A 22,647-nucleotide genomic window follows, 5' to 3' on the forward strand; every position below is an offset into this window, starting at 1 on the left:
CCCCACATGGTCTGTTTTCTGGGAGGCTCCTTCTCAGATGTCTTCGATTTAAGCGCTTCGCCATCCTCTGGGTGGAGTCAGCCTCCCGTTTGCTGTTAGCGCTGCGTTTGCGAATGGGTTCGCGAATTTTTCTCTCAGTTGGCTAAGGAGCAAGGAGTTAGCGTGCGTTAAGCTATCAATAAATACTTGGTTTTTGTCTCATGGAGGTCGGAGTTTCCTGTGACGCTTAGCGACTAAGCTTGGCAGGCCCCTCCCAGCAGCCAGGCATCCAGTTGGCAAGGGAAACGCTGCTGCTCTGCCTTGCCTTCCGAGCAGAGGGTTAGGGTCTGGGCTGGGGCAGTGACCAATAGTGGGAGCTGTGGGCTAGAAAACCTTCGTCCTGGGCAACCACAACACTGCAGAGACTGCTGTGACCCTCAAGGTTCGTTCGCACCCTGACATTTTCCAAGGCAAAAGCAAGTCCTCATGAACCACTTGGAAGGGTTCATAATGCCCAACCATTTGGAGATGAAAAGGTGACTTTCCTTCTAGGATAATGAGGAAATGGCTCACCGACAGTGCATTTTTAGTTTTTGGCCCACACAGTATTTGGGGGTTGGGATTGGGTAGCAGGAGGTGAATTAGTTGCTGTCATTTAAAGACTGATGCCAGGCGCTGTGGCTCACGCCTGTAATCCCAGTACTTTGGGAGGCCGAGGCGGGCGGATCACCTGAGGTCAGGAGTTTCAGACCAGCCTGGTCAACATGGTGAAACCCCGTCTCTACTAAAATTACAAAAATTAGCTGAGCGTGGTGGCGGATGCCTGTAATCCCAGCTACTAGGGGGACTGAGGCAGGAGAATCGCTTGAACCCAGGAGGCGGGCGCCACTGCACTCCAGCCTGAGACTCCACCTCAAAAAATCATCATCATCATCATCATCATCATTGAAAGGCCTGAACGTTAAAAACCTAGTTTTCCAGCTTCTGTGGAAAAATCAAACCTGTCAATATTGGACCCCAAATGATGTGTGTTACCAGTTACCTAGAGCGATCCCTTCAGGTAAGACACAGTCGTTTGCCTGACCAGATTGGCTCATGTATGTTACCTGCCTGGTTCTTATAGTCATTTGAGGTTGCAACCCTTTCCATAGAGTTATTTGTTCTCAAACTCAAAAATGGATTCTAAAGCTCAAATCAGCCTTTTAGCCGTCCCAGAAGCTAACATCTGTTATCTTTATCATTAAAAGATAATAGACTCAGCTCATTGGAACACTTATCTATTTTATGGAATGAAGTGTTACATGTGGCCAAATGAGATCTTTAAAAATACATGTAACAAAAATAGGCCGGGCGCGGTGGCTCAAGCCTGTAATCCCAGCACTTTGGGAGGCCGAGACGGGCGAATCACGAGTTCAGGAGATCAAGACCATCCTGGCTAACACTGTGAAACCCCGTCTCCACTAAAAAATACAAAAAACTAGCCAGGCGAGGTGGCGGGCGCCTGTAATCCCACCTACTCGGGAGGCTGAGGCAGGAGAATGGCGTAAACCCGGGAGGCGGAGCTTGCAGTGAGCTGAGATCCGGCCACTGCACTCCAGCCCCGGCGACAGAGTGAGACTCTGTCTCAAAAAAAAAAATAAATAAATAACAGTAGCAATAGCTTAGCTTATGCACTGATTCATTGCTTGCAACATCCTTTTCTGTAAGTGTTCATTGTAATGGTCCTAAAACATCTTTGTGAAGAATGCACAGTATAATTAACCCCTTTATTTTGGGATGAGAAAATATGCTCAACAATGCCGTTACTTGGCCAGGGTCAACAAGTGATACGGCTAAAATTTAATGCAAGTTCTGGCTTTTCCAGCCAGTGCATTTGTCTGGTGGACTGTGGAATAGAAGGATTGAGAGATCGGGAAAGAATCCCTGCTGGAGACAGACATCTGGGCATCCTCAGCATAGAGGTGGCAGTTGGCTCTAGGAGCTGAAGAGAGGACCAACAGAGATGGCATACTAGACATAAAGAGGTTAGAATCTTCAGAGAATAGACAGCTTTTGGAGAAAGGGCAGCCAGTGAAGGAGGAAGAAAACCAAGAGAGTGTTGTCACAGAGCCAAGGAACGAGGATGTGCAGGGCAGATAATGCAGCTAAGTGTCGAATGCCACTTACAAGTCAAGTAGAAAAAGAAATGGAAGATACGTGTTGATTTATTCACAACGGATCACTGGTGATCTCACTAAGAATAGCTTCATTGGAGTAATGAGGTGGAAGCTACATATCACCATAGTAGAGGAATGAAGAGATGATGAGGTAGAGGTGGCAAGTGGAGATAAGACGTTTGTCTGTGGAGGAGAATATGAACAACTTTAGGCCAACAAATTCAGCATCCTTAGCTCTAGAGAGCTAGAAGGATGATGTAGTATTGAGATGTTTTAAGAGGAGAGATTCTTGAGCAGCCTAAAGCTGATGGAAGGGAGAGAAGGTTTGCTGGTACAGAAAAAAGAGGAATAATAAGATAATTCTATCTTAATGAGATATCTTCTGTCTCTTACAACATAGGAGGGGAATGACATCCAAAGCATAGGTAGAGATACTTGCTTTGGACATAGGAAAAACACTTAGGAAGAAAAATGGGCTGCAGTTGCAGGTGACCTTATGTATTTATTGGAATGAAGGTGAAGGAATTCTCTAATGGCTTCTGTTTTCATTGGGAATGAGGAAAGAAAAGCTTCAAGTGAAAGTGAGAGGGGAAGTAGGAATCCCAAGATTTAAGCAGTGTCAAAAAGATCTAAAATAGCTGTTATGAAAAACCTAGCGAATAACTGGAAAGCATGATAGCGTTCAAGCACTCATTTGGAGGCCATGAACTTACACTGGCATGACCTGGGATTGACTGGACATTTCTAAACCTTGTCATCACTTTGGAAACCAGAGTCGGACTACTTATCTTACAAATATTTCTGGAGCACCTTTATTTATCGGCGTTGAAGTAGATGCCGTAGTAACCATCTTAACCCGAATATCTATCTCCGTATCTCATATGAACTCTCGGATGTTTGTTCTGAGATACCGCTACGTATATAAACATGTATATATCCAAAACTGAATTTATAGTCTTTTTTTTTTTTTTTTCTTTTGAGGCGGAGTCTCGCTCTGTCGCCCGGACTGGAGTGCAGTGGCCAGATCTCAGCTCACTGCAAGCTCCGCCTCCCGGGTTTACGCCATTCTCCTGCCTCAGCCTCCCGAGGAGCTGGGATTACAGGCGCCCGCCACCTCGCCCGGCTAGTTTTTTGTATTTTTAGTAGAGACGGGGTTTCACCGTGTTAGCCAGGATGGTCTCGATTTCCTGACCTCGTGATCCGCCCATCTCGGCCTCCCAAAGTGCTGAGATTACAGGCGTGAGCCACCGCGCCCGGCCTGAATTTATAGTCTTAATCCCCATACCTGATTTCCAGAATTTCATAGCAAAGAGGATTACAAGAAATTAAGAGGATCATTTTATAATGATGAAGGGATGAATTCATCAAAAAGACTTGATGATCTTAAACATTTATGCACCTAATAACAAAGCTCTGAAATACACAAAGCATAAACTAATAGCTCCAAGGAGAGAGAAATATCACAATTGTAGTTGGAGATTGATGTAGTTGGAGAATATTCTTTTTCAATAAATGGAGAATAAATGGATAGATACCCAGAAAATCACTAAGGATATAGGAGACTTGAACATGACTGTCAGTCAACTTCATCTAATGAATGTTTATGGAACACTCCCCACAATAACAGCAGAATACACAATTTTTCAAGTGCATTAAAACATTAACTGAGCCTGATCATATTCTGGTCTATTAAACAAGTATGTTAACTGACCAGAATTATATTGAATATTAAAGTAGAAATTAGTAGGCCGGGCGCGGTGGCTCAAGCCTGTAATCCCAGCACTTTGGGAGGCCGAGACGGGCGGATCACGAGGTCAGGAGATCGAGACCATCCTGGCTAATACGGTGAAACCCCGTCTCTACTAAAAATACAAAAACTAGCCGGGCGAGGTGGCGGGCGCCTGTAGTCCCAGCTACTCAGGAGGCTGAGGCAGGAGAATGGCGTAAACCCGGGAGGCGGAGCTTGCAGTGAACTGAGATCCGGCCATTGCACTCCAGTCCGGGCGACAGAGGGAGACTCCGCCTCAAAACAAAAAATAAAATAAAATAAAATAAAGTAGAAATTAGTAACAGATTGGAAAATCCTTTCAATATTTGGAAACTGAATAACTCACTTTCGTTTTTTGTGTATTTTTTTAAACTCATTTTTAAATAACTGATGGTGGCCGGGCGCGGTGGCTCACGCCTGTAATCCCAGCACTTTGGGAGGCTGAGGCGGGTGGATCACGAGGTCAGGAGATCGAGACCATCCTGGCTAACACGGTGAAACCCCGTCTCTACTAAAAATGCAAAAAATTAGCTGGGCGTGGCGGTGGGCGCCTGTAGTCCCAGCTACTTGGGAGGCTGAGGCAGGAGAATGGCATGAACCCTGGAGGCAGAGCTTACAGTGAGCCGAGATCACCCCACTGCGCTCCAGCCTGGGCGACAGAGCAAGACTCCATCTCAAAATAAATAAATAAATAAATAAATAAATAAATAAATAAATAAAGGTTCAAAGAAGAAATCAAAAAGGAAATTAGAAAGTATTTTGAACAGGATGAAAATGAAAATGCAGCATTTAAAACTGGTGGGATGCAGCTAAAACAGTATTAAAAGATAGATCTCAAATCAGTGACCTCAGCAGTCACCTTAAGAAACTAGAAAAGTAGGCTGGGCACGGTGGCTCACTTTGGCAGGCCAAGGCGGGCTGATCACTTGATGTCGGAAGTTCGAGACCAGCCTGGCCAACATGGTGAAACCCCATCTGTACTAAAAATACAAAAATTAGCTGAGTGTGGCAGTGCACGCCTGTAGTTCCGGCTACTTGGAAGCCTGAGGCAGGAGAATCACTTGAACCCGGGAGGTGGAGATTACAGCGAGCTGAGACTCTGTCACACACACACAAAAAAAATAGAAAAGTAAGAGGAAGTGAAACCAAAGTGAATATAAGAAGGCGGATAATAAGTATCAGAGTGGAATTCAAAAAAATAGATAACAAAAGCAATAGAGAAAATCAGGGAAACCAAAAGCTGATTCTTTGAGATTAATAAAATTGAAAAATCTTTGGCCAGATTGAACAAGAAAAAGACAAGACACGAATTACCAATATGAGGAATGAGAGATGACATCACTACTGAAAGGATAATCAGGGACTATTATTAAGAACTTTAGGCCAACAAATTCAGCAGCTTACACTAAATGAACAAATTCCTGGAAAGCATAAACCACTTAAGCTCATTTAAGAAGAAATTGTGTTGGGCCGGGCACAGTGGCTTATGCCTGTAATCCCAGCACTTTGGGAGGCCAAGGCAGGTGGATCACAAGGTCAGGAGATTGAGACCATCCTGGCCAAAATGGTGAAACCCCATCTCTACTAAAAAAACACACACAAAATAGCTGTGCATGGTGGCGTCTGCCTGAAATCCCAGCTACTTGGGAGGCTGAGGCAGGAGAATCACTTGAACCAGGTAGTCGGAGGTTGCAGTGGGCCAAGATTGAGCCACTGCACTCCAATCTGGGGACAGAATGGGACTTTGTCTCAAAAGAAAACGTATTGTGTGAAAGGATGAAAGAGGCCCTGACATGCATACAGTTAAGGCATTGCAACATACTTTGTGGTATCTAACCATCTTTTTTGTTTTTTTTCTTTTCTGAGGGGATGGGTACCCCGTTCTTCATGATGTGATTACTACACATTGCATGCTTGTATCAGAACATGTACCCCATGAATATATACACCTACTACATATCTACAAAAATTAAAAATTTAAATGCTTTTTAAAAAGAAGGAAATAGACAACCTAAATAGCTCTATGTCTATTAAAGCATTGAATTTATAGTTGACAAATCTTCCCTTAAAGAAGACTCCAGACTTGGCTGGGCACAGTAGCTCATGCCTGTAATCCCAGCTCTTTGGGAGGCCGAGGCAAGTGGATCACCTGAGGTCAGGAGTTCAAGACCAACATGGTGAAACCTCATTTCTACTAAAAATACAAAAATTAGCTGAGTGTGGCAGTGCACGCCTGTAGTTCCGGCTACTTGGAAGCCTGAGGCAGGAGAATCACTTGAACCCGGGAGGTGGAGATTACAGCGAGCTGAGACTCTGTCACACACACACAAAAAAAATAGAAAAGTAAGAGGAAGTGAAACCCAAAGTGAATATAAGAAGGCGGATAATAAGTATCAGAGTGGAATTCAAAAAAATAGATAACAAAAGCAATAGAGAAAATCAGGGAAACCAAAAGCTGATTCTTTGAGATTAATAAAATTGAAAAATCTTTGGCCAGATTGAACAAGAAAAAGACAAGACACGAATTACCAATATGAGGAATGAGAGATGACATCACTACTGAAAGGATAATCAGGGACTATTATTAAGAACTTTAGGCCAACAAATTCAGCAGCTTACACTAAATGAACAAATTCCTGGAAAGCATAAACCACTTAAGCTCATTTAAGAAGAAATTGTGTTGGGCCGGGCACAGTGGCTTATGCCTGTAATCCCAGCACTTTGGGAGGCCAAGGCAGGTGGATCACAAGGTCAGGAGATTGAGACCATCCTGGCCAAAATGGTGAAACCCCATCTCTACTAAAAAAACACACACAAAATAGCTGTGCATGGTGGCGTCTGCCTGAAATCCCAGCTACTTGGGAGGCTGAGGCAGGAGAATCACTTGAACCAGGTAGTCGGAGGTTGCAGTGGGCCAAGATTGAGCCACTGCACTCCAATCTGGGGACAGAATGGGACTTTGTCTCAAAAGAAAACGTATTGTGTGAAAGGATGAAAGAGGCCCTGACATGCATACAGTTAAGGCATTGCAACATACTTTGTGGTATCTAACCATCTTTTTTGTTTTTTTTCTTTTCTGAGGGGATGGGTACCCCGTTCTTCATGATGTGATTACTACACATTGCATGCTTGTATCAGAACATGTACCCCATGAATATATACACCTACTACATATCTACAAAAATTAAAAATTTAAATGCTTTTTAAAAAGAAGGAAATAGACAACCTAAATAGCTCTATGTCTATTAAAGCATTGAATTTATAGTTGACAAATCTTCCCTTAAAGAAGACTCCAGACTTGGCTGGGCACAGTAGCTCATGCCTGTAATCCCAGCTCTTTGGGAGGCCGAGGCAAGTGGATCACCTGAGGTCAGGAGTTCAAGACCAACATGGTGAAACCTCATTTCTACTAAAAATACAAAAATTACCCAGCATGGTGGTAGGTGCCTGTAATCCCAGCTACTTGGAAGGCTGAGTCAGGAGAATCACTTGGACCCAGGACGTAGAGGTTGCAGTAAGCTGAGACTGTGCCACTGCGCTCCAACCTGGACAAGAGCAAAACTCAATCTCAAAAAAAGACTCCAAACTTAAATAGCTTTACTGGGAATTCTACTAAACACTGAAGGAAGAAATAATACCAGTTCTATACAAACTCAGAAAGTTGAAGGAAGGAATTATTTCCCAACTCATGATTCCTAACAGCATTATTCTGATACGAGAACTCCACAAAGACATTACTAGAAAACTACAGGATAATATCTCTTGTGAACATAGACATGAAAATGCATTTAAAATGTTGATTAGCAAATTGAATCCAACACTATATACCAGAAAGGATAATATACCATGACCAAGTGGGATATCCCAAGACGGCAAAGTTGGCTTAGCATTTGAAAGTGTATCAATGTAATTCATGCTCTTGAGAATGAAAAAACAAAATGGATCACCTCAATAGATACAGAGAAGCATTTGACAGAACCCAACATCCATTACTGATTTAAAAAAAAAATAAAACTCAGCAAACTGGGAGTAAAATGAAACTTCCTCAACAGTACGGGCATCTGTGAAAAACCTGTAGCTAGCATCATGCGAAATAATAAAAGACTGAATGTTTTCCCCCTAAGACCAGGAACAAGCCAAGGCTGGCTGTCTGATCTCACCACTTCTGTTCAGCATCGTACTAGAAATTCTAGCCAATGTGACGAGGCAAGAAAAAGAGGGCCGAGGCCGGGCACAGTGGCTCACACCTGTCATCCCAGCACTTGGGGAGGCTGAGGCAGGCAGGTCAACTGAGGTCAGGAGTTTGAGATCAGCCTGGCCAACACGGTGAAACCCCGTCTCTACTGAAAACACAAAAATTAGCTGGGCGTGGTGGCACATGCCTGTAATCCCAGCTACTCAGGAGGCTGAGGCAGGAGAATCACTTGAACCTTGGAGGTGGAGGTTGCAGTGAGCTGAGATCGCACCACTGCACTCCATCCTGGACAACAGAGTGAGACTCGGTCTCCAAAAAAAAGAAAAAAAATCAGATAGAAGCTATAAAAAGAGCTACTCGTGAGTTTAGCAGGGTTGCAGGATACAAGATAAATGTGCAAAAATCGATTCTATTTCTACATACTAGCAATAAATATTGGAAGTTGAAATTAGAAACATTTACAATAGCATCAAAAAGTCTGAAATACTTGGGATAAATGTGAAAAAAGATGTGCAAGACTTATATGCTGAAAACTATAAAAAGTTGCTGAGAGAAATTAAAGCCCATAATCAATGGAGAGAGATGCCATATTCATAAACTGGGAGATTCAACAGTGCAGTTCTCAAATTGACCTGTAGATTCAATGTAAACCAGTCAAATTCCCAGCAGACTATGAGAATTTGACACATAGATTCTAAAATTTACTTGGCTCTGCAAAGGAGCTAGAATAGCCAATACAAGTTTGAACAAGGACAAGACAAAATTGTATGATTTGCGTTACCTAATTTAAACCCTTGAAGCCACAGTAATCAAAACTGGTGGCTGGGTGTAGAGGTATGTGCCTGTAGTCGCAGCAACTCAGCAGGTTGAGGCAGGAGGATCCCTTGAGCCTGGGAGTTCGAATCTAGCCTGGGCAACAGTGTGGAGTTGATACAAAGATAGCTAAGTAGGTAAATAGAAGTGTCCAGAAATTGGCCCACAGGTGTCTATGGTGAATTGATTTTTTATAAAGGTGCAAAAGTAGTTCATTGGAGAAAGAACAATTGTTTCAACAAATTATGGTGGAAAAATTGGACATTCATGTGTTGAGAAAAAGAAACCTTGGGCCGGGTGCAGTGGCTCATGCCTGTAATCCCAGCACTTTGGGAGGCCGAGGTGGGCAGATCACTTGAGGTCAGAAGTTCGAGACCAACCTGACCAACATGGTGAAACCCCATCTCTACTAAAAATACAAAAATTAGCTGGACGTGGGGGTGAGTGCCTGTAATCCCAGCTACTCAGGAGACTGAGGCAGGAGAATTGCTTAAACCCGGGAGGCAGAGGTTGCAGTGAGCTGGGATGCTGCCACTGCACTCCAGCCTGAGCAACAGAGTGAGACTCTGCCTCAAAAAAAAAAAAAAAACAAACAAAAAAAGGAAACAATCCATACCTAGCATTATACATAAAAGTTAACTCAGAGTCGTAAATCTAAATGTGAGATCTACAACTATAAAACTTATGGAAGAAAATCTATGAAATGTTCTGTGAGATTTTTAGCCATGACCCTAAAAGCATGATCCATAAAGGAAACAGATAGACTGTAGTTCATCAACATGAAGAACTATGTAATACACTGTTGAAAATGGCCCATGCTGGCCGGGCGCGGTGGCTCAAGCCTGTAATCCCAGCACTTTGGGAGGCCGAGACGGGCGGATCACAAGGTCAGGAGATCGAGACCATCCTGGCTAACACGGTGAAACCCCGTCTCTACTAAAAATACAAAAAAAAACTAGCCGGGCGAGATGGCGGGCGCCTGTAGTCCCAGCTACTCGGGAGGCTGAGGCAGGAGAATGGCGTAAACCCGGGAGGCGGAGCTTGCAGTGAGCTGAGATCCAGCCACTGCACTCCAGTCCCGGCGACAGAGCGAGACTCCGCCTCAAAAAAACAAAAAAAAAGAAAATGGCCCATGCGAGCAATCAGTGAATAGATAAACTGATAAGTCCATACTATAGGATCAAAAGATAAACTATCAAGCAACAAGACTTGAAGGAATCTTAAATGCACATTGTTCAATGAAAGAAGCCAATCTGAAAAGGTTCCATACTGTATGATTCTAACTATAGAACATTCTGGAAAAGGCAAAATTGTGAAGACAGTAAAAAGAGCAGTAGGCCGGGTGCAGTGGCTCACACCTGTAATCCCAGCACTTTCAGAGGCCAAGGTGGGCGGATCAACTGAGGTCTGGAGTTCGAGACCAGCCTGGCCAACATGTTGAAGCCCCACCTTTACTATAAATACAAAATTAGCTGGGCGTGGTGGCACATGCTTGTAATCCCAACTACTCAGGAGGCTGAGACAGGAGAATCACTTGAACCTGGGAGTTGGAGGTTGCATTGAGCTGAGATCGCACTATTGCACTCCAGCCTGGGCAACAAGAATGAAACTAGATCTCAAAAAAAAACAAAAAACAAAAAACAGTTGCTAGGGGTTCAGGAAGAAAGAGGGAGGGTGGAGCACCAGAGATTTTTAGGGTGTTTAAACTATTCTGTGTGATACTGTTTTGGTGAAAACAAGTCATTTTCCATTTGTCAAAACCCATAGAATACAGCACAGAGTGAAGCCTAATGTAAACTATGGACTTAGATTAATTGTAATGTATGAATATTCGCTTGTCAATTGTGTCGAATGTGCCACAGTAATGTAAGATGTTAATAATAGGAGAAAGGGGCCGGGCGCGGTGGCTCAAGCCTGTATTCCCAGCACTTTGGGAGGCCGAGACGGGTGGATCACGAGGTCAGGAGATCGAGACCATCCTGGCTACCACAGTGAAACCCCGTCTCTACTAAAAAAAAAATACAAAAAAACTAGCCAGGTGAGGTGGCGGGCGCCTGTAGTCCCAGCTACTTGGGAGGCTGAGGCAGGAGAATGGCATAAACCCCGGGAGGCGGAGCTTGCAGTGAGCCGAGATTGCGCCACTACACTCCAGCCCCAGCGACAGAGTGAGACTCCATCTCAAAAAAAAAAAAAAAATAATAATAATAATAATAATAGGAGAAAGGGAGGCTGGACACAGTGGCTCACACCTGTAATCCCAGCATTTTGGGAGGCCAAGGTGGGCGGATCACGAGGTCAGGAGTTCGAGACCAGCCTGACCAACATGGTGAAACCCTGTCTTTACTAAAAATACAAAAATTAGTGGGGCATGGTGGTGTGTGCCTGTAATCCCAGCTACTCAGGAGACTGAGGCAGGAGAATCACTTGAACCCAGGAGTCGGAGGTTGCAGTGAGCCGAGATTGTGCCACTGCACTCCAGCCTGGGTGACAGAGTGAGACTCCGTCTCAAAATAATAATAGTAATAGGAGAAAGGGGAAGGGTATAAAAGAACTCTGGGCCGGGTGCGGTGGCTCACACCTGTAATCCCAACACTTTGGGAGGCCAAGGGGGGGCAGATCACAAGGTCAGGAGTTCAAGACCATCATGGCCAACATGGTGAAACCCCATTTCTACTAAACACACAAAATTAGCTGGGCGTTATAACACAGTCAAACCCCATTTCTACTAAACACACAAAATTAGCTGGGCGTTATAACACAGTCACCTGTAATCCCAGCTACTCGGGAGGCTGACGCAGGAGAATCATTTGAACCCGGGAGGCGGAGGTTGCAGTGAGCCGAGATCATGCCACTGCACCCCAGCCTGGGCAACAAGAGTGAAACTGTACTTGCTGCTCAATTTTTCTTTTTTTTCTTGAGATGGAGTCTCTCTCTGTCACTCAGGCTGGAATGCAGTGGCATAATCTCGGCTCACTGCAGCGTCTGCCTCCCTGGTTCAAGCAGTACTCCTGCCTCAAACTCCCAAGTAGCTGGGATTACAGATGCATACCACCACACCCAGCTAAGTTTTGTATTTTTAGTGGAGGTGGGGTTTCATGCTGGCCAGGTTGGTCTTGAACTCCTGACATCAGGTGATCTGCCCACCTTGGCCTCCCAAAGTACTGGGATTACAGAGGTGAGCCACCATGACTGGCCTCTGCTCAGTTTTTCTATAAACCTAAAACGGCTTAAAGAAAAAGTCAATTTTGGCCAGGCGTGGTGGCTCATGTCTATAATCCCAGCTACTTGGGAGGCCGAGGCAGGAGAATTGCTTGAGCCCAGCCTGGACCACACAGACCCCACGTTTTTATAAAAAAGGAAAAAAAAAGAAAGTATATTTTGTCAAACTCAGTGTCATGAAATAATTTTCTCCAGCATTATCTTCTAAGAGTTTTGTAGTTTTAACTCTTACATTTATGTTATTGATCCATTTCAAGTTAATTTTTGTATGTGTATTAGGTTGAGTCCGAATTCATTCTTTTGCATGTGGATATTCAGTTGTCCCAACACCATTTGTGAAAAATACTTTTCCCATTGAGTGGTCTCAGCATCCTTGTCAAAATCAGTTAACCGTAAATGTAGGGGTTTATTTCTGAACTATATTCCATTGGTCTGTGTCTTTATGCTGTCTTGACTGCTGTAGCTTTGTACTAAGTTTTGAAATCGGGAAGTGTGAGTGCTCCCAATTTTGTTCTTTTTCAAGATTATTTTGGCTATTATAGGTTCCTTGAATTTTCTTTTCTTTTCTTTTTTCTTTTTGAGACAGAATCTCACTCTGTCACCCAGGATGGAGTACAGTGGTGTGATCTCAGCTCACCGCAACCTTTGCCTGCCAAATTCAAGCGATTCTCTTGCTTCAGCCTCCTGAGTAGCTGGGACTACAGGCACACACCACCACGTCCAGCTAATTTTTGTATTTTTAGTAGAGATGGGGTTTTGCCATGTTGGCCAGGCTGGTCTCAAACCCTGCTCACCTCAGGTGACCCACCTGCCTCTGCCTCCCAAAATGCTGGGATTACAGGTGTGAGCCACTGCACCCAGCGAAAATTCAGAACTTCTGTTCTCCTAAAGACTGGTAAGAGAGTGAAAAGACAAGCCACAGACTGCAAGAAAATATTTCCAAATTATATATCTTGCAGGATTTTTAACTAGAATATAAAGAACTCTCAAAACTCAATGACATTACAAACAACTCAGTAAACGAGCAAAGATTCTAAGACACTTCACTGTGAAAGCTCTACAGATGAAAGATGCCTAGTCAATAGAGATATAGCAAATTAAAACCACAGTGAGACACCCCTACACAAGTTATTAGAACAACTAAAATAAATTAATTGAATCATTGATTTTTATTGCTTTTTTTTTTCATAGACGGAGTCTTACTCTGTCGCCCAGGCTGGAGTGTAGTGGCACGATCTCGGCTCACTGCAACCTCCATTTTCTGGGATCAAGCAATTCTCCTGCCTCAGCCTCCCAAGTAGCTGGGATTAAAAGCGCCCACCACCATGCCTGGCTATTTTTTGTGTGTGTTTTTAGTAGAGATCAGGTTTCACCATGTTGGCCAGGCTGGTCTCGAACTCCTGACCTTGTGATCTGTGGAGTCTCACTCTGTGAGACTGCCAATTTTGCCTTTTTTAGAATGTTGTATAAACAGAATCGCACGCTACAGAGATTTTGAGTCTAGCTTCTTTCGAGACCCGTTTGTGGTGCTGGGAGTATCAGTAACACACTTCTTTGGTTGCTGTGTGGTAATTTCACTGCATGGACACACCTCAGTTTGTGGATCCACTCACCAGCTGAAAAACGTGTATTGTTTCATTCTGCACAATTATGAATAAAGCCATTGTATATAAACATTTGCACACAGGCATTTGTGTAAACATGTTTTCCTGACTTTTGGGTAAATGCCTTGGAGCGGTTTTGCCGGGCCGTATCATAAGGACACATTTACTTCATGAGAAACCACCAGATGATTTGCCGAGGCGGCTGCACCACCTGCATTCCCACCAGCGGGGCATGAGACCTGCACTTGCTCATCTCCTCTGGTACTCAGTTTGGCACGGCTTGGAAAAATAATTCACTGGGCGTGGTGGCTCACGCCTGTAATCTTGGCACTTTGGGAGGCCGAGGTGGGCAGATCACCTGAGGTCAGGAGTTTGAGATCAGCCTGACCATGGTGAAACCCCATCTCTACTAAAAATACAAAAATTAGCCAGGCGCGGTGGCTCACGCCTGTAATCCCAGCACTTTGGGAGGCCGAGGCAGGCGGATCACTTGAGGTCAGGAGTTTGAGACCAGCCTGACCAACATACTGAAACCCCATCTCTACCAATACAAAAATTAGCTGGGCATGGTGGCGGGTGCCTGTAATCCCAGCTACTTGGGAGGCTGAGGCACAAGAATCGCTTGAACCCAGGAGGCAGAGGTTGCAGCGAGCTGCGATCATGCTACTGCACTCCAGCCTGGGCAACAGAGCGAGACTGTCTCAAAAAAATTAATTAATTAAATAAATAAATGAAGCAAAATTACAGTAACAGAAAACAGATCAGTGATTGCAGGGCTTGGGGTTGGGGAAGCTTGAACACAAAGATGCTGTTTGAGGATAGAACAGTTTGCTGGATCGTGGCTAGCTGTGGTTACATGCCTGTGTGCCTTCTAGGTGAGAAATCTCCTGGGCGTAGAGCGAAAGCCCCCACGCGCTCCCCGCCCCTCCCTGCCTGGGTCCATGCAGTGCTGTCTGGAAGTTGGCGAACATTGTTCTTATTTGTGGTTGTCATTTCTTACTGTGTATGTGTGTATAATTAAGAAGATAGATGGTGGTTGTATGTGTCCATTGTTTCCATAAATGGTATAATAGTATGTTTTTGCAACTTGATTTTTTTGTTTTAACATTTTGTTTTATAGTTTTATACTTGTAGATCTGTTTTAACATTCTGATAGTTTACGTCATGGTTTGATGATTTCTCCCTTACTAGTCAGAATGTGTTTTAGTTTTATTGTTAAAACACACCAGGCTGGCTCAGTGGCTCTCGCCTGTAATCCAAGCACTTTGGGAGGCTGAGGCAAGGAGATTGCTTGAGCCCAGGAGTTCAAGATCAGCCTGGGCAACATGATGAAACCCCGTCTCTACGAAAAATACAAAAATTAGCCAGGCATGGTGGTGCACACTTGTGGTCCCAGCAACACAGGAGGCTGAGGTGGGAGGATCACTTGAGCCTAGGAGGTTGAGGCTATAGTGAGCCTTGATTATGCCACTGCCCTCCAGCCTGGGCAACAGACTGAGACCCTGTCTCAAAAAGAAAAAAAGAAAAACTACATGTTGCCTCAGTGCAGACCCTGGGCAGCCTCTCATGGCAGTGAGACTTCCTGGAGTGGACCCTTGGAGGACGTGGCACTGCACCTCACTAACCGTTGCTAAACTGTCGCTGAAGCACACATGTGCGTTTACATGCCTGCCTCGGTTTCTGTTTCCCCAGGTCCCCGCCATCTGTCTCCTCACTCTACTCACTCCCCGCCGTTCATTCCTGCCTCAGTTTCCGTTTCCCCAGGTCCCTGCCTTCTCTCTCCCCGCTGTTTGTTCCTGCCTCAGTTTCTGTTTTCCCCGCGTCTTTGCAGTCCTGTTATCTCACTCCCCGCTGTCCCCACCGTTCACTCCAGCCTCGGTTTCTGTTTTCCCTAGGTCCCTGCCCTCCCCATCACCTCACTCCTGCTGGCGCCGCCCTCCCAACCCCCCCACCCCCCCCACCCCACCGACACCCGGCCTCTCACCATTTCATTTGCACCTCCCGGATCTCCCTGATTGCTGGTGAAGTGGATTGTCTTGTGTGTTTGTTTTGCCCAGCTGGAAACTGCGGTGAGCCTCCTCCATTCTCTGGGGTGGGCTTTCCTTGTTTTTGTGCATCTCGCCTTGGTGTAAGCAGCACATCCCTTTTCCCGCGGACCCTCTAGCTGGCCGCGCATTCCAGCCCCCTGATGCCCTTGGCCAAGTAAACAGCTTCAGAGTAAAACCTGGGGCCCTGCCTTGTCACCTCCCACTGGCGCTGAGGGGCTCTCCCCAACACCCTTCCTGAAGAGGCCTCCTCCCCTTAAATGGTGGAGAGCCGAGCCTGTCCTCCTTCCCGGGTGCCACTCCCTTGGACCACCCCCACATTTCCAAGTAGTACAGAAATTACTTCTGCTTCTAACACTGCTCGATCAGAGGAACCTGTGAAGGCTGCATCTCCAGCCTGACTCCTTCCATCCCCAGAGCTCCCCTGTCCTGAGACAGCCTCGGTGCCTCTGCTGTGTCCCGGAAACCAGCCGGAAGCAAGCACTCACTGTCCCTCAGGAATGTGCTCTGACCCACCTTCTTCACCAGAGGAAGGACCGGGTGGGCTCTCCCTTCTCCGTCACCCCCCACCGTGGCCCCCGATACTCTTAGGAGCTGGTTTCCCGCACGCTCTGTGTCTCCTGGGATGCCAGACCTCCGTCACCCCTCTCCTGGGTCATAGCAGCCCTTCTGACTGGCATCCTTGACACACTCTGCCCTCTTCCCTGCTCCAGGGGCGCCTGGCCTCAGGTGGGGCTCAGCCAACATGGAGCCCTCTGGCCCTATCCTCTGTTTGGGGAACTCATCTCAGTGTGCCCAGCCTCCACCTCGGGTGCAGGGTGAAATCCACAGTTCCTGGTTGGCACAAGGCTGCCCAGCACCATGCACCATGGCACCTGCAGCCACAACTCAGTTCTGTCTCCGTGAGGCGCTGGGATCTCTTCTGTCCAGAGCACTCTCCACCTGGCATCTCGTTCATCTTCCCAGACGCATCTCTGATGTTAAAAATGCCTGAGGAGTGCTATGCTGGGCCACAGCTGTGGCATGTGCCAAGTGTGCGCCCAACCCAGGCTCCCACAGGTGGACTGGAGTGCCTGCCCTGGTGCTAAGTTTGGCTTCGTATGGCTACAGACGAAGGGCCTTGGTTTCCCCAAAGATCACCAAGGGAGAGTGCAGCCCCTATGGGAAACAGCCCCAGGCACGCGTGCACGGGCACCGAGACCGAGGGAGAGCTCTCGGGAGAGCGCAGCCACTGTGGGAAACAGACAGCCCCAGGCACGCGTGCACGGTGCCGAGACCAAGGGAGAGCGCAGCCCCTGCGGGAAACAGACAGCCCCAGGCACGCGTGCACGGTGCCGAGACCAAGGGAGAGCGCAGTCCCTGCGGGAAACAGACAGCCCCAGGCACGCGTGCACGGGCAAGGGCCCCGCAGGGCGCTGTGTTCCTCTTCCACGTTTAGGTCGGCCATGAGGTCGGCCATGGGGTCGGCGATCTCAGTGCCTTTCCTTGTCTCTCTCGTTCCCTGAGGAGAAACTGAGGCCTGGTTCACCCAGATCAGTGTTCACCAGTAACAGGGCTAGGCATGGCGTCTGTTGTTGGCCTCTCAGCCTGGAGGCTGGAAATGTGAGGGGCACCTGGGAGAGGACAGAGCAGCATGGACCCTTCCCCTGCTCTGCAGCGGCCAAGCCCCCCATACCAGTCCCTGTCCCTGCACCGGGGCTGAGGCTGCATGGCCGATCCCCAGGAGCACGCCACAGGCACACTCAGACCTGCCTTTCCTCCCAGGCTCCTGTGACCACCAGGCAGCGTCTCCACCATGTCCCAGCCCCAGACCCCAGAGCAGGCACTGGACACACTGGGGGACTGCCCCCCGGGCAGAAGAGACGAGGACGCTGGGGAGGGGATCCAGTGCTCCCAACGCATGCTGAGCTTCAGTGATGCCCTGCTGTCCATCATCGCCACCGTCATGGTCTGTATGGGGCCCCTGCTCAGGCCTGCCCCACCCCAAGCCCCTCAAGGCACTGCCCAGCCCACCTCAGACCTGTCCAGGTCTTGCCAGCAGCCTTGGGTCCCCCATCTCCTCAGGCAGCTTGGGGGGCCCAGTGCTGCCTTGGAGTCCCCAATACCACCACACCCAGCCCAACCAGCATCTCTTGCTTCCTTCTGTCTCTCTGCCCCCTCCAGATCCTGCCTGTGACCCACACGGAGATCTCCCCGGAACAGGTAACAGGGCAGGCTGTGCTCTGCGTGGTGTGGCCCTGAGAAGATCCAGGGTCCCTGAAGCCCGACCTGGCACAGGGAGCTGACCCTGCACCCCTCAAAGCTTCTGAGGCTTAGGAGGCAGAGGCGGGAGGCGGGGGCCTCCTTAAAAAGGGAGGGGGTCAGCAAGTCCTGCTCAGCCCGTGCCCACCCCGGCAGAGGTCCTGGCTTCCTGGGAGGGCAGGAGACTGGGCTCCTAGGGCTCCGTTTCTGAGCTCAGTGGACAAACGCAGCGCCCTGGAAGTGAGCCAGAGGATAGGTTGGAAGAGGAAGGTTCCAGGCTGCCCCAGCAGGCCCCTTACGTAGCTGCTGTGAGTAAACAGGGCCGATGTCCTGCCTCAGCAGGGACACTCCCACCCTGGATGCTCCTGCAGGCCTGGAGGTGAGCGGGAAGGGTTTACAAGCAGAGTTTCCGCTCACAGCTGCCTGGACTGTTTCTGAGCTAAAGAGCAACACAGCATCTTAGAAGGGGAATGACTGGAGGGCATCTGGGGCGCACACCTGCCTGGCTCGGTGTCCTCATGACAGGGTCGTGCGGCCCAAGCCTCATGGGTGCATGAGGCACAGCAGTGACCACGCAGCCCTTCCTGGGCCAGTACTGAGGTTGGGGCTCCAGTCCTGACTCGTGAGCTGAGCCTGGGGAACGCTGGGAAGTCATGGGAGCTGCTTAGAGTTCGGCTTTCTCAGCCACGTGAAGGGGATGACGAGACTTTTCATAGGGTTTTCACGAGAAGTAGAAACGCAGATGGAGCCTGGCCTGGTCTGCAGGCACCAGCAGACAGCAAGCAGCACAGGCACTGGGACCCCGGGGCCGCTCCTGCCCTCCCTCGGGGGCAGCGGCTCAGGAAAGCTGCGTCCCCACCGAGGCCCATGGGGTGGGGACGTGGCCTTGGCTGAGTCCTGAGGTCCTGGCCTTGGCTGCCCCTTTCAGAATGGGGTTGGTGAGGTACGGCCGCATCCACCTGCGATGCCCATGCCCGAGGGCACGTGACAGTGAAGGGCCCGGGCGGTTGAAAATAAACACTCATGAGCCTGAACCTGCTCTGACCTCTTTGCAGCCAGGGCACCTTTCTGGGACTGTGACGTTTACTGCCCTGTCTTTCCTCTGTCGTCCTAACCGGATCACAGGGAGGGTCTGAGCCTCAGAAAGTCCTGGAGAGTCAGAAGCTCATTCAGAGAACACATTTATGGGATGAGGGAAAGGCCTGACGTGTGTCCCGGGGAAGGTGCTAGAAAAGCAGGCACCTCCCTCCTTGTGAGGAGATGGGAGCTCCTGAGGCTGTGCTCACTCTGATGAAAAATAAAAGACAGTTGTAACTTTGAAAACCCGTGATTCGAAAAGCTAGATGGAACTCAATAAAGAAGTGACTGAAATACTAAGTTACTGACCCAGAGACCTGCTTGCAAGTGAAGAACCAAGGGAAATAGTAAAGCGCTCAGTGTTCTGTTTGGAGCATTCGTGGGGACAGCATGAAAACCTCAGGGCTGGAGGGTGAGGGCCTTGTGTTGAATGCGGCGCGGCCCCCAGTGCCTCCATGCTGACCACAGCCCCCAGGGCGGGCCACCCGTGGGGTCCCTTGCAGCTTCCAGAGACCCTTTCCCGTGGCTGCTTTGGAATTGCCAGCTAGGCAGTGCCAGGTGTGACCCTTCTGTGCCATCAACCTGTGTGTCCCTCCAAAGTCCACACGCCGGACACCGCACAGGGACGGCGTTGTGGGGCAGAGCCTTTTGGAGGTGACATGGTTATGATGGCAGAGCCTCATGGATGGCATTTGTGACCTGGTGCTTTTGCCCCTCCTGTCCCTTCCCACATGCAGACACCCAGAAGGCACCATCCCCGAGGTGGGGTCCTCAGCAGACACCGAGCCCCTTAAAAGCTGACCCCCAGCGGGAACACAGCCCATAGAACTCTCCGAGTGCACCTGTGGGGGTGGGGGTGGATCAGTGCCCCGGAGAAGGGGTGGGGGTTTGGGGGGTGGGGTCTGCAGGCACCAGGGGAGACACACCAGCTGGAGACGGAGGCTGGACCCAGAACAGGACACCCAGGGTCTGCTGGGGAGGCCAGGACCTTCCAAGGTGCCTCACGAGGCCCACCTGAGGGTCTCGCCCTGCCCTGGGCCAAGGCCAGCCCCCTTGCCCACCCCCGCACGGTACTGTCTCGACTGCCATTCAGGGACACTCACGTCACCTGGGCTCTGACGGCAGTGCTCTTGTATTCCAGCAGTTCGACAGAAGTGTACAGAGGCTTCTGGCAACACGGATCGCAGTCTACCTGATGACCTTTCTCATCGTGACGGTGGCCTGGGCGGCACACACAAGGTGGGAGCTTCCAGCGGGTCCACGGCTGCTCTCAGGGTTCCCGTACCCTGCACCACATCATGCACAAGTCCCCAGGGGTGGGGGACAGCAGGTTGCCCCTCCCACCCTCATCCGCGTGGGGATGGCGTTACTTACCCTAGCCCCAGGGCCTGGGACAGTGCGGAAGGTGCAGTAGGTGGAGGTGTGCATGGTGCAGACGGTGCAGTAGGCATAGGTGTAGATGGTGTGGACGGTGCAGTAGGCGGACGTGCGGATGGTGCAGATGGGGCAGTGGAGGGGGGCGGACAGTGCAGTAGGCGGAGTTGCGGATGGTGCAGACGGTGCATTAGGCGGAGGTGCAGTCGGTGCAGACGGTGCAGTAGGCGGGCGGTAGGGGGGCGGACGGTGCAGGAGGCGGAGGTGTGGATGGTGCAGACGGTGCAGTAGGCAGAGATGTAGACGGTGCAGTAGGCGGAGGTGTGAGTGGTGCAGACGGTGCAGTAGGCAGAGGTGCGGATGGTGCGGTAGGAGGAGGTGTGGATGGTGGAGACGGTGTAAGCAGAGGTGTGGATGGTGCAGTAGGCAGAGGGGTGGACGGTGCGGTAGGCGGAGGTGCGGCCGGTGCGGTAGGAGGAGGTGTGGATGGTGGAGATGGTGTAGGCGGAGGTGCAGAGGGTGCAATAGGTGGAAGTGCGGCTGGTGCGGTATGTGGACAGTGCGGTAGGTGGAGGTGCGGTCGGTGCCGTAGGCGGAGGTGCAGCTGGTGGAGACAGTGTAAGCAGAGGTGTGGACAGTGCAGTAGGTGGAAGTGTGGACAGTGTAGTAGGCGGAGGTGTGAATGGTTCACTCAGTGCTGCCACTGCTCCTTGGCCACACAGACCTTCCTCCTGCCTGCGAGAGCTGCCTCAAGACCAGGCTGCAGCCGGGCAGGAGAGGACACATATGCTGTGCCCCATTAACACTGGCCAGGGCGGTACACAGCCCTGTCCTGGTTTTGTGCCCTGGGGACTCACCACACTGCCTTCTCCCTGGCAAGGAGGCTGTGTTTGCAGGACACGTGCTCCAGGGCTGGAGCTTTGCCTTCCAGAGGAAAGGGTTCCTTAAGATCCAAGGAGAGGCCAGGCAAGGTGGCTCACGCCTGTAATCCCAGCACTTTAGGAGGCCAAGGCGGGTGGATCACCTGAGGTCAGGAGTTTGAGACCAGCCTGACCAACATGGTGACACCCCGTCTGTACTAAAAATACAAAAATTATCCGGGTGTGGTGGCACCTGCCTGTAATCCCAGCTACTAAGGAAACTGAGGCAGGAGAATTGCTCTAACCCAGAAAGTGGAGGCTGCAGAGTGGAGATGGCACCACTGCACTCCAGCCTGGGTGACAGAGCGAGACTCTATCTCAGGAGAAAAAAAAAAAGGATCCAAGGAGAGCAGGGCCCAGTGCTGCGGGGGCCCCTGACCACCTGCCTTAGGCAGAGAGGAGCAGGAGGACACCAGAGGTGGAGCTGGGGCTGCAGGACGACGGGTGCTGGGAAGGCACGGGCACCTGCATTGAAAGCACAGCTGAATGTTTTCCGTGACAGACTTGCTTTCAGCAAGGTGACTCTCTGGTGGTGACAGATGGTCCTCTTACTTAGGGGAGGGCTTTCTCTTCAGCTCCTTGTTCACAGAGCGCCCGGGAGACCCACAGCCTGACTGTGCCAGGCTCCCCATCAGCTCAGCGGTTTGAACAGGGCCAGGCCCTCCTGCCTGCCCTCGTCCACCCAAGGCCGCACCCGCTGTGGAATCCATGGGCAGAGCAGGGCGGGGGACTCCCGGAGGCCTGGGCGGTTGCTTCACAGAGCTGCTCTGTGCATCCGTTAGGGTCATGTAAGCCTGTGTGCAGCGTTCCGACGCTCAGCAGTCACCAGTGCTGCTGTCTCCAGGGAAATGGGGTCCTTTCCTTTCTACTTTTCAGTGAAATGTGCAGCCCCAGAGTGAGCCCGTGTCCAGTAGCCTGCGGCCACCCTTGGGCCTCTGACGGGGTCACAGAGCCGTGGGCTGGGGGACTTCGGCTCGGTCAGGCCCAGCCCAGAAAGAGGCCCTAACTTCAGAGTGGATGAGGCATTGAGGTGCGCCCTTCGTGCTTCAGGAATGGGACTGTGTGGGCTGTGCTCATTTTCCTGGTGACAGACAGTGGTCCATGTTTATTCTGTTTCTTAGTGCGTGGGTGTTCCGTAGGCGTTTCCACAGGTGTAGTGTATGCAATCCCTGAATAAACAATGGAAAAACAGGGTTTCCTTTTTTCAGAATGATTTTTGGTCATGAGGTCTGAGGGTCCCGTTCCTCGGGAGGAGG

The 22,647-nt window shown here is 49.5% G+C and overlaps 1 protein-coding gene across 8 annotated transcripts in view; it reads left to right on the forward strand.

Annotated features, from left to right (window-relative positions):
• The window catches only part of TMEM175 (transmembrane protein 175), a 35,533-nt gene that overhangs the window by 189 nt on the left and 12,697 nt on the right, over window positions 1-22,647 (forward strand). The window contains exons 1-6 of one of the 8 annotated variants that reach the window (XM_033213392.1): window positions 848-1,039; window positions 15,630-15,803; window positions 16,197-16,319; window positions 17,544-17,727; window positions 17,943-17,981; window positions 20,239-20,336. In XM_033213392.1, coding sequence (XP_033069283.1) covers window positions 17,575-17,727; window positions 17,943-17,981; window positions 20,239-20,336 — 290 coding nt within the window. In that variant the 5' untranslated portion in view covers window positions 848-1,039; window positions 15,630-15,803; window positions 16,197-16,319; window positions 17,544-17,574. The other 7 variants (XM_033213391.1, XM_033213394.1, XM_033213393.1 and 4 more) reach the window with 7 other exon arrangements.

The sequence above is a fragment of the Trachypithecus francoisi genome, unplaced genomic scaffold (genome assembly GCF_009764315.1).
Source record: "Trachypithecus francoisi isolate TF-2019V2 unplaced genomic scaffold, Tfra_2.0 Lachesis_group1, whole genome shotgun sequence".
NCBI classification, from domain to species: Eukaryota; Metazoa; Chordata; class Mammalia; order Primates; family Cercopithecidae; genus Trachypithecus; species Trachypithecus francoisi.